This window comes from Mobula birostris, chromosome 6 (assembly GCF_030028105.1).
Source record: "Mobula birostris isolate sMobBir1 chromosome 6, sMobBir1.hap1, whole genome shotgun sequence".
Taxonomy (NCBI): Eukaryota; Metazoa; Chordata; class Chondrichthyes; order Myliobatiformes; family Myliobatidae; genus Mobula; species Mobula birostris.
In genome coordinates this window covers 28521796-28534243 of record NC_092375.1, presented here as the reverse complement: position 1 = coordinate 28534243, position 12448 = coordinate 28521796, and the positions used below count along the sequence as shown (strand labels likewise).

General features: G+C 40.4%; 1 protein-coding gene across 2 annotated transcripts in view; it reads left to right on the top strand.

Annotated features, from left to right (window-relative positions):
- Window positions 1-12448, top strand: part of urb1 (URB1 ribosome biogenesis homolog) — a 126845-nt gene that overhangs the window by 100027 nt on the left and 14370 nt on the right. For both annotated transcript variants that reach the window (XM_072260096.1, XM_072260097.1), the window contains 2 exons: window positions 4574-4685; window positions 9360-9466. In XM_072260096.1, the coding sequence (XP_072116197.1) occupies window positions 4574-4685; window positions 9360-9466 (219 nt within the window). The remainder of the gene's footprint in view (window positions 1-4573; window positions 4686-9359; window positions 9467-12448) is intronic.

Below are 12448 nucleotides of genomic sequence, written 5' to 3'. Positions count from 1 at the left end.
ATTCCACCCAAATAGCCTCCCTAGGGGAGCCGTCTAACCTATCCTTCCACAGCACTGCTGTAATATTTTCGCTGACAAGCAATGCAACACCTCCCCCTCTTGTCCCTCCGATTCTATTATAGCTGAAGCAACGAAATCCAGGAATATTTAGTTGCCAGTGACACCCCTCTTGCAACCATGTTTCACTAATAGCTACCGCATCATCCTTCCAGGTATCAATCCATGCTTTAAGCTCATCCACCTTTCTTCTAATGCTCCTAGCATCATCATTTGGGATTTTCACACACAAGAGTTTACAGAGGATGGTGCAAAAAAACAAAAAACACCCAATGATCTTCAGTTATGTGGGGGCCGGGGGGGGGAACACCTTTGTAATGAGAGATGTCAGAGTAGTTCAAGCTAACAGAAAGTAGACAGTAACTCAAATAATCACATGATACCGAAAAGCTTCAACATATCAAAGCTTGAAGTGGATGGGCTACAGCAGCAGAATACCCAGTGGGTTCCACTCCTGTACCTAATAAGATGGCTACTGAGTGTATATTTGACACTGTCTTTTGTACGAGTACCTTGCAATCCTCCTTGGAAAGAGCAGAAAGGTTTAACTCTCTATGGCACGGTGCATCATTATCACCATGGCAAAACACCCAATCACAGTGGTTAACCAGTGATACTACTCCGAAGTTATAAACTCTATATATTTTCCAATATTCAACTCTAGCTGAAAACATATTCAATTCATAGCACAAATCTGACTGTTACTGTTAATACCTTGGGATCTTGCACTGTAAAGTAATATTATTTGCTTTCATGTTGATATTATCATTTTTAGTCTGATTTAGATCCTTTTTCCAGTATGTTATTTTGGGGTTTAACTAGGGGTCTCTAAATTTATTCCACAACCTTATTGCAGGCAGAGGTAAAGTATGAAACTAGTTTTGAAAGACAGAAATGTTAGAATGCTTAATCGGGGAGAAAAGGTCATGGTCCAACTTGTTTGCTGTCTGTTATCCACTTTGCCCTTCAGCAACAATGGTGTTGTTGACTTAAAAGATTAATCTCATTTAAGTCATTTATGGCCGAAATGAAGCTGGAAGAAAATATTAATTAGTTCCTCCCAAATATTTATATGCAACCAAAAATGTTTCCACTACTGTTTTCCTGTTCTCTGAAACAAAGCTGCCTAATTTCCTTTTGAATGAATTAATGGTAGTTGCTTCCACAATCTTCCTGTGGAGTCACTTCAATAGGTTGATTATTTGTTCATTGAAATAATCCGTCCCTAATCTAGTTTTGAATTTGCCCTTGTAGATATAAAAGCTGGATCACTGGTTCTTTTGCTGTGAACAAAGTGAAGTAGCTTGTCATTTTTACATTACCTATCCATTTCAGAGTCCTAAAAGCAAGTAATCATATTACCTTCAAAGTTCTTTTCCAGTGAGAATATGCCAGTTTGCATAATTGTTCATACCAATGGAATGCACCCATCTCCCAACTTTTCAAACTTATTATTTTCATCCAGAACTTCTCAGTAGTTTGAGATGAGGGCCTCTGTCCGTCAGAGTTGACCATAGATATTGCATCCTAGCTGTCTAGATACGCAAGCATAGGCAGTACAGTATAGAGAACAAGCTGTTGCCCGTGTAGCAAGCTCCCCCTCTCCACGCATCTGATGAGCTCAAAGGAGAACAGCAGAGATCAACACAGTTTGGTACCAGCAGCATCATAGAAGTTGCCAGTCAACATTGAACTCAATATAAGTCTGCCTTACGGACTCTAGCTCCAGATTTTTCCCTCTGGGTATACTCCCGAAGCCTTCCCTATGAGTGGGTATAGCCACAAGGCAGCAGAGATTTGAGATTAGCGTTTTCCTTCTTCTACATGAGTTGCCAAATAAGCATCATCTGCCTGAAGCAACTGGTTTTAAGGCACCAGTAACCCGCCTTTGCCCTTTCTCCTGTTAGTAGAAACGGTTCCATCGGACTTAGTAGCTAAGCCAGACGTGAAGGTCAGGAGCTGGACTTGGTTGTCAGAGGCTATATGAGGCGCACGCTATTGGGAACATTTAATAGGTAGTTGGAGCTTGTCCCCATTATCACCAATAGCTTTAACAACTTTAAGGAACCAAGTAGTTTAATCTCCTTGATATACTGTAAGGGAAACCTGAGGGGAACTTTTTCGATCAGAGGATGATGAAAGTGTGGAGTGAGCTGCAAGTGGAGGTGGTGGATTTTTTTTTTTTAATTAAGTGCAATCGTGAACAATAGACAGATCAGAAATGCTGATCAAGTCAACTAGTTCCCAAAGAGAACTCTGATAGGCCAATCAGATGGTTCACTGCTGCTCAGCGACAGAACACAAAAAAACATAAGTACAATTAAGAAACATTAAAAAATAGTTGAAATACTGGAGTCATGCTGAAGTCTGCTAGAGAGAGACATTTATACACATGCTGTCTTCCATAATTCAGAGAGATTGAAGGATAAGGTTGCAGGGTGACAAAACGTGGCAGGAGCACTTGGAGCTAAAAACTAATCCCTACCAGGAGAAAATAGCACCTGTTCTTTCCGCACTGTTCTCCAGCAGTTTAAGGACTAAGTCCAGCCGGAACATAACTCACAAGTGGTCTTGAAAGTCAGGTATTAACCCTACCTACCAAAAACCAAGCATTGCCATCCTGGTCCCCTTCATGATAGCTTATGAAGAAGCATGTGACTTCCCTCCCAGAGATGATAGGTGTTTGTGTACTGGACTCTTGAAGGCTTGGACCCCATCATCGCGGATGTTTCCAACTACAGCATTTGAAAGGCTGTTCCAAATTCTGATAGCACAGTGAAGGTAGCTTCTATCCAGTGTGTAGGTTCTTGCATCAGGCATAGAAACAGCATGAGCAGGCATAGATAAACTTGATCGTGTGGTGCGCCGTCTCTCATAAGACGAAGGCAGCATGGCGCGAAGGTCTGCAGGGCTGTGGCTGGTGTGCATTTTGTATAGCACAGTAGCTGTAGCAACCTGTCGTCTGTGGTGTAAGCTACTCACGGGCTGTGGCTTCATCTACAATCCTGAGAGCCTTTCTTCAAATGAAATCAAGCTGGCTGAGGACACTCTGTGAGGCATTCATCCATAATAAGTAGGCATACTCCATGATACTTCGTACCTGGGCTTTGTAAACCATAGCTCTGCCTTCTTTGTCTAGTTTGGATGCTACTTTCCACAGAGCTCCAAGCCTTTGTCCAGCCTTGTTTGAAATAGTGGAAAGATGTTTATCCCACGCCAACTTGCTGTCAATATTAACACCAAGGATTACTAGCTCCTTCTTTAAATCCAGCTTGCAGTTCCCAAAATACAGGTCGGGGTTAGATGGATTCTTCTTCCTGGACATCACCATCGCCTTGCACCTAGTAGGCTCAAAGGTGACATTCCAATCGTCTGCCCAGGCTTTCATCCTGTCAAGATCCCTATTCAGGCCTGCTGCCACTGTATTACTCTCTCTTGCTCTAATTGGGGCAAATAGTGTGGAGTCGTCAGCGTACAGCTATAGCTCATTATTGCATGCATCAACCAAGTCATCAATAAAGATGGAAAACAGAAGTGGCCCAAGTATTGAACCCTGTGGTACAGATGCATTGATGGTTGAAGAATCAGAAACCTGACCGGAGGTAACAACTTTGATGGTCCGTCCATGAAGGTAGCTCTGCAGCCATCTAAGCAGCTTTCCAGATATTCCTTTGGATCTCAACTTAACACAGAGTCCATTATACCAGACCTTGTCAAATGCTCCTTTGATATCCAGGGTTATGACACACACTTCTCCACCTTTGTCTAAGAAGGTGTTCCACGTTTGAGATAAGGTGGTGAGGCTGTATTGTGATCAGGTCTAAATCCAAACTGCCTACTTGAAATTAAGTTGTTACGGAGTAGGTAGTTCTGAGCTTGTTTGTAGACTACTTCCATTACTTTGCTGATGACATTGAGTAAGGATATGGGGTGGTAATTTGTAGGATCAGCTCTGGAATCCCGCTTGTGTACTGGTGTTACTGATGCTATTTTCCATTGTTCTGGGAGTACACCACTCGAGAAGCATAGCTGGAAGAGGTGGCAGAGAGGACTTGCACATTCTGCACTGCATTTGGGAAAAGTTTGGATATGGATGAGTGGGGTATTGAGGGTTATGGTCTGAGTGCAAGTAGATGGGATTATCCAGAAAAACAGGTATGCATGGACTTAATGGGCCAAAGAACCTATTTCAATGCTGTAGTGCTCTATGGCTTGATCTCCCTGACTGGTCTCACCAACGGTTTATAAAGTGATAATGCTGTCTTGTTTTTTTTTCTCTAGTATTGACCTTTTTTTTACTAGATCGCAACTGTGTTCCATTGCGATGACTAAAATGGGTTAAACTGATCACTAGTCATGACTCCCTGCTTACATTTTTTTTGCTCAGTATTTTCTTTCCATTTGTGTTATCGGGCTCACGGTCTTGCATTCAACCAAAGTTGAGTGTACAAAACTCGAATAATGTCCTGAGAATTTTGTAATGATGAATAATTTCTCTTTTCTCCCTATTGTCTAGCTGATGTATTTGTTGGATGTTGTGAAAAATGGGATCCGAGAACCTAATGCCAGGTTAACCTTTTGCTTGGCATTTTATATTGCTCAAGTTGCTCAACTGATGCTGAAACCAGGTTAGTGAAAATAGTGTTAATTTTCTGCTTTTTTTTAAAGGTCTGTGATATTATAACACTCCAAGGCAGAAAATGAAATGAGACTGATAAATGTTGAGACAAAATTAAAATATTTCCTACTTGGGTTAGGGAGGATTTTCAAATGCCATTTTAGGTAATTGATGTTGTGGAAGATCTCATTGAGTTGTTCTGCATTTGTCTCTGATCTCAGCCTCTGCATATTGAAAAGCAGGTCAGGGTAATGTACGAGGTCAAACACCATCAGGATGCCCATTAAATTCAGTGGAAGAGTACTGTTTGGGACCTCCTTGAATTTCCTGACCCTTTGGTGGATTTCCCAGGAATTTATAAACCTTGCTGTCAAAAGTCAGAAACCCCCACCCCTCTCCCTCCTCCCCCAAACATTAGCATCAATCTTTGCAACCTTGTAAAATGTCACTGGGAGCTCAGAGACAAGATGGAAATTGCTGAAAGGATTCCTGTATTATTTGCAAGTAATTGGGATTTTTGCAAATGCTTTAGGTTGCATTAAAACAAGATCCACTCTTGAAAGAAAATCTTTTTAATAGCTGATAAAAGTATTGTATTCAGAATGGAAGTGTTCAAATTCAGCAATATATAAGAGGATTCCTTTAGATAAATTGGTACACTCAACATATGTCATATAGCATCATTGTTAATGTTAATTGTTCCATTGCCATCTGTGCAAAATCTTAAGTGGATAGAAACTAAGGATCCGATGAAGCAAAGCCTTCAATTCTGCTGGTTTAACAGATATATAACTTATGTCACGAGGTTCTGTTTTAATCTCATATTGTGTGTGGCCCTGAAAGTAATGAAAAGTAAATAAATTTTATATTTAGAATCCCAGATCTATATGATTCAAACTACAGTGGCATGCAAAAGTTTGGGCACCCCTGGTCAAAATTTCTGTTACTGTGACTAGCTAGGTGAGTAAAAGATTAACTGATTTCCAAAACGCATAAAGTTAAAGATGACACATTTCTTTAATATTTTAAGCAAGATTACTTTTTTATTTCCATCTTTTACAGTTTCAAAATAACAAAAAAGGAGAAGGGCCCAAAGCAAATGTTTGGGCACCCTGCATAGTCAGTACTTAGTAACACCCCCTTTGGCAAGTATCACAGCTTGTAAATGCTTTCTGTAGCCAGCTGAGAGTCTTTCAATTCTTGTTTGGGGGATTTTCGCGCATTCTTCCTTGCAAAAGGCTTCTAGTTCTGTGAGATTCTTGGGCCGTCTTGCATGCACTACTCTTTTGAGGTCTATCCACAGACTTTCGATGATCTTTAGGTCGGGGGACTGTGAGGGCCATGGCAAAACCTTCAGCTTGCACCTCTTGAGGTAGTCCACTGTGGATTTTGAGGGGTGTTTAGGATCATTATCCTGTTGTAGAAGCCATCCTCTTTTCATCTTCAGCTTTTTTACAGATGGTGTGCTGTTTGTTTCCAGAATTTGCTGGTATTTAATTGAATTAATTCTTCCCTCTACCAGTGAAATGTTCCCCGTGCCACTGGCTGCAACACAAGCCCAAAGCATGATCGATCCACCCCCGTGCTTAACAGTTGGAGAGGTGTTCTTTTCATGAAATTCTGCTCCCTTTTTTTTCTCCAAACATATCTTTGCTTATTGCGGCCAAGAAGTTCTATTTTAACTTCATCAGTCCACAGGACTTGTTTCCAAAATGCATCAGGCTTGTTTAAATGTTGCTTTGCAAACTTCTGATGCTGAATTTTGTGGTGAGGATGCAGGAAAGGTTTTCTTCTGATGACTCTTCCATGAAGGACGTATTTGTGCAAGTGTCGCTGCACAGTAGAACAGTACCCCACCACTCCAGAGTCTGCTAAATCTTCCTGAAGGTCTTTTGCAGTCAAACGGGGGTTTTGATTTGCCTTTCTAGCAATCCTACGAACAGTTCTCTCAGAAAGTGTTCTTGGTCCACCATTCCTGTTAACTGCCATTTCTTAATTACATTACGAACTGAGGAAAGGGCTACCTGAAAACACTTTGCTATCTTCTTATAGCCTTCTCCTGCTTTGCGGGCACATTTATTTTAATTTTCAGAATGCTTGGCAGCTGCTTAGAGGAGCCCATGGCTGCTGATTGTTGGGACAAGGTTTGAGGAGTCAGGGTATTTATAAAGCTTTGAAATTTGCATCACCTGGCCTTTCCTAACGATGACTGTGAACAAGCCATAGCCCTAATTAAGGTCTGAGACCTTGGTAAAAGTTATCTGAGAGCTCAAATCTCTTGGGGTACCAAACTTTTGCATGGTGCTCCTTTCCTTTTTTTCACTGTAAAATTGTGCAAAACAAAAATAATACACTAATCTTGCTTAAAAAGGTGAAAAGAGTGTTTCATCTTTAACTTTACGACTTTTGGAGATCAGTTCATCTTCTACTCACTATTCACAGTAACAGAAATTTTGACCAGAGTGCCCAAACTTCTGCATGCCACCGTATATTGATCGCATTCTGCAAAAAACTTTTTCAATTATTTCATTAGGATTGGAATATCAAAATGCTTCATTGAGGTATTTTCATCTGTCTCTGTGCTGCATCTTCCATTCACCAATGTTAAAACTATTCTCTTTCATTTGTTGCTTTTAGTACGAATGCTGAGTATTTGAAATTTGGATTGGTTGAATCTTCTAATTGCCAAAATATATTATTTAATTCCATGAAATTAATATAGGTTTAAAGAGTTTGCTAACCTAATAGAATGATAGAGAAGAAAGGAGACCATGGAGCCAATCGTGCATGTGTTAGTCATATGAAAAACATCTAGTTTAATGTCTCTAGCGCCACCATTTCCCTATAAATAAAGCTATTTATTCAATTCAGTTTTTGAAAATTACTTTAAAATCTGTTTTCACTCTTTCAAAATATGGATTCTAAATTATAACATTCTGCTGAGATTTAAGGTATCTGCTATCTTTTAGCAGATACCTTAAATCCGTCTTTTCTGATTACTGATTCTCCTACTATGAAACAGGTTCTGCCTGTGCATCCTAATTAAATAACTCAAATGTTTTATCATTTGCATTCAGAATTGGCAAAGTTTGGTTCTTTTGACGTTAAATAATTCCAATGCGTGAAATCATTACGTAATTGTCCAAAATTGGGGACTCGGGTGGCAGACAGTTTAGCAATGATCCAAATACTGTTAAAAGCTTTATATAATTGTATGTCAAAATATAAAAAGTAAATGTGTGAAAATTAATAATATAAATTTTACTTGTTTTAAATAAATATTACATTCAAATAAAACTGAACAAATAAATTTGATCATGTTGGATTGCCTACTGTTAACAATTGTTTTTTTTTCAATTGGTCTCTGAATGCAAGGTGAAATAAGCATTTACCAATTAAAAAAAATCACATCCTGCTAAACCTACTGTTAAAACATCTATAACCTTCCCTTACACTGAAATGAACAACCTCATCTTCTGATCTCTCCATATAACTGAAGTCTCTTATCTGGTAGCATTCCATCAAAGTACATTTCTAGATTAACAGTAAAATTGTGGTTATATTATCAGTTGCATCCAGTTATTTGTGTATATATTATATTTGATATATCTTACCAGATTTTATTTTAATTAGTTTGTTTCCAATTCAGTCATCTTGCAACTTTAAACGTAACCATATTCAGGCCATCACATTCTGATCTAGCCAGTTTAATACCCATTTAAATTGAAAATTTGGAATAAAATTTCAGTTCTTTCAACTTACATAAATCTCTTGTTTAACTGCAGTATGTTTTGGTGGAGTACACAGCAAACTATTCCAAGGTTTGTGGCCTCAGGTAGCGGTGCGGTAGATCATAGTAGGAGTTATAAATAACGTCAAAAATACTGTCCTACTGCATACTGCTGTGATGATAAATAATACAAAAATGATTTCTTTGTTCCATTTCCAATATCTTGGAAGTCCTGAAATGCAAATTTATTTTGAATCCTTTGTTTAACAGTTTTTAAGCCAATTTAAAAAAAAGACTGAACAATGTAATTTTAAGAAATGTTTGTATTGTATATTGAATTATAATAAAGAATGATTTGAATAAGATGTAATTTGCACTACATTTAAACTATAAATCTATAGTTGTAGTTAGTTATTCTGACTAATATCTTGCACCCAGTTCTACATGTACAAATGATTAACTTTAACTGCATGGTTTGTAGTTCCCAGTTTGAGCATAAAATGTGCCTCATTAGTCTTGTTTTTCATCTATGTCTCATTAACTATAGTTAAGTATTTAAATGTTGGGTACCTAATTGCAATATTGTACTACTGTCATCATAAACTCTTACACTCATTTCCTAATATGGGATTTGGCCCTCAACATAAAAGTCAATGTTGTTTTGCATACTTAATAAAGAGTCTCTGTTATTCACGTGTTAATCAGGTTTTTAAAATGTTTCTGTTAAGGCTAATTTAAAACAATTTTAATGTTAAAAGAATGTCTTTAAAACTGGAACAAGTTTCAACTTTGCAAAAAAAACGAAGGGGTTGCATTGACTAAAGTTAGCTTCGTTTGTAATTAAAGAAGAAAGGTCTGATCTAAGAATAATTGTTAAATTTAGAAGCCAACTTTTCTATTTTCAGTGTGGTTTTCCTTGTTAAAATAAATTTGTTTTCCCTCACTTCCCGATAGAGGAGCACATGTATGTGAAGATTAACCATTTCCTTCTGGCGCATCAATATTTGGACTTAAGTAAAGTGCCTGGATTTTTTAGGCTTTTCTACAGCTTTAATGCGGAGGTAAAATTATTTTCCTTTTTCTTTCTGAGCTATTGGTGATGGCAGGACGATTAATTTCCAGCATTCAAAACAATTTTAATTTTTTTAAATACACGTACATTTAGTATGACAATGAGCCATGCAAATCAAGAGGGCTTCAGATTCAATGTCTTTAAACATAAAACGTTGCAGCACAAGAACAAGTCCTTTGACCCATGGAGTCCACTGACCATGATGCCAATTAAACTGCACATCTGCCAGGCATGTTCGACATCCCTCGATTTCCATTCTGTTTATGTGTCTCTCCAAATGCTTCTTTAACATTGTTACCATCCTGCTTTCTTCACTTCCCCTGACATTCCAAGCATCTGCCACTCTCTGTGTAATTTGCCACATAAATCACTTTTATACTTCCCCACCCCCCTCCCAGCATAAACCTGTGCCTGTAGTGCTTGACATTTCCACCATGGGAAAAGGATTCCATCTACCTTGTCCCTGCATCTCAGAATTTTATATACTCCTATCAGGTCACCGCTCGGCCTTCAAAGCTCCAGAGAAAGCAATCCAAGTTTGTTGAACTACTTATTGCACGGAGAAGCTAGAGAACTACTTAATAGTATTTTCTAATCCTGGTGTGCTTCATCTGCAATCTCTCCTTAGTCTCCACATCATTCCAATCAAAACTGCACACAGGGCTCCAAGTGTCGCTTGACCAATGTTTTACACAGCTGCAACATCCTGACATTTATTCTCACTATCCCCATCATAAAGGCAAGCATCCTGTACGCCTTTTTATCCACTTGTGGTGCCCCTTTCAGGGAGCTACATACTTGCATCCCAAAATACCTCTGTGCATTAAGCCAGATAAGAATCAAAGCTTAAAGCAAGATAAATCCAGAGTCAAGCAACACACATCAAAGTTGCTGGTGAACGCAGCAGGCCAGGCAGCATCTCTAGGAAGAGGTACAGTTGACGTTTCAGGCCGAGACCCTTCATCAGGACTAACTGAAGGAAGAGTTAGTAAGAGATTTGAAAGTGGGAGGGGGAGGGGGAGATCCAAAATGATAGGAGAAGACAGGAGGGGGAGGGATGGAGCCAAGAGCTGATAGTTGATTGGCAAAAGAGATATGAGCGGATCATGGGACAGGGGGCCCAGGGAGAAGGAAAGGGGGAGGAGGGGGGAAACCCAGAGGGTGGGCAAGGGGTATAGTCAGAAGGACAGAGGGAGAAAAAGGAGAGAGAGAGAGAGAGAATGTGTGTATATAAATAAATAACGGGTGGGGTACGAGGGGGACGTGGGGCATTAGTGGAAGTTTGAGAAGTCAATGTTCATGCCATCAGGTTGGAGGCTACCCAGATGGAATATAAGGTGTTGTTCCTCCAACCTGAGTGTGGCTTCATCTTTACAGTAGAGGAGGCCGTGGATAGACATATCAGAATGGGAATGGGATGTGGAATTAAAATGTGTGGCCACTGGGAGATCCTGCTTTCTCTGGCAGACAGAGCGTAGGTGTTCAGCAAAACGATCTCCCAGTCTGCGTTGGGTCTTGCCAATATATAGAAGGCCACATCGGGAACACCGAACGCAGTATATCACCCCAGCCGACTCACAGGTGAAGTGTCACCTCACCTGGAAGGATTGTCTGGGGTCCTGAATGGTGGTAAGGGAGGAAGTATAAGGGCATGTGTAGCACTTGTTCCGCTTACAAGGATAAGTGCCAGGAGGGAGATCAGTGGGGAAGGGTGAGGGGGACGAATGGACAAGGGAGTCACATAGGGAGCGATCTCTGCTGAAAGCGGGGCGGGGGGGGGAGGGAAAGACGTGCTTAGTGGTGGGATCCCGTTGGAGGTGGCGGAAGTTATGGAGAATAATATGTTGGACCCGGAGGCTGGTGGGGTGGTAGGTGAGGACAAGGGGAACCCTATTCCTAGTGGGGTGGCGGGAGGATGGAGTGAGAGCAGATGTGCATGAAATGGGGGGATGCCTTTGAGAGCAGAGTTGATGGTGGAGGAAGGGAAGCCCCTTTCTTTAAAAGAGGAGGACATCTCCTTCATCCTGAGAGCAGATGCGGCGGAGACGGAGGAATTGCGAGAAGGGGATGGCATTTTTGCAAGAGACAGGGTGAGAAGAGGAATAGTCCAGATAGCCGTGAGAGTCAGTAGACTTATAGTAGACATCAGTGGATAAGCTGTCTCCAGAGATAGAGACAGAAAGATCTAGAAAGGGGAGGGAGGTGTCAGAAATGGACCAAGTAAACTTGAGGGCAGGGTGAAAGTTGGAGGCAAAGTTAATGAAATCAGCGAGCTCAGCATGCGTGCAGGAAGCAGCGCCAATGCAGTCGTCGATGTAGCGAAGGAAAAGTCGGGGACAGATACCAGAATAGGTTTGGAACGTAGATTATTCCACAAAGGCAACAAAAGGGCAGGCATAGCTACGACCCATACGGGTGCCCATAGCTACACCTTTAGTTTGGAGAAAGTGGGAGGAGCTAAATGAGAAATTATTAAGAGTAAGGATTAATTCCGCTAGACAGAGCAGAGTGGTGGTAGAGGGGAACTGATTAGGTCTGGAATCCAAAAAGAAGCGGAGAGCTTTGAGACCTTCCTGATGGGAGATGGAAGTATATAAATCCAGAGTGTTGTTTTCACACCATGTATCAATCTATCTGGAAGCACGTATTTAGCAATTGCTGTTGGAAAGGGTAGAGCATTGAGCTTGGCAGGGATGTCCCTTTGGGAAATACATACATTAACATTTGACAAATAGCTTCCAGATTTATTTCCCAATTCACATGGAGGCATGCAGACACTGTCTTCATTAGAGATTAGAGGCAAAAAATAATGACATATGACGAATGGCAAGTACTAACCAAGTCAAAAAATCAGACCAGAGCATTCCCTCTTCTCATTGCTACAGGAGGCTGAAGACACACACTCAACATTTTAGGAACAGCTTCATCCACACTGCCATCAGATTTCTGAATGGACCATGAATGAAACTAT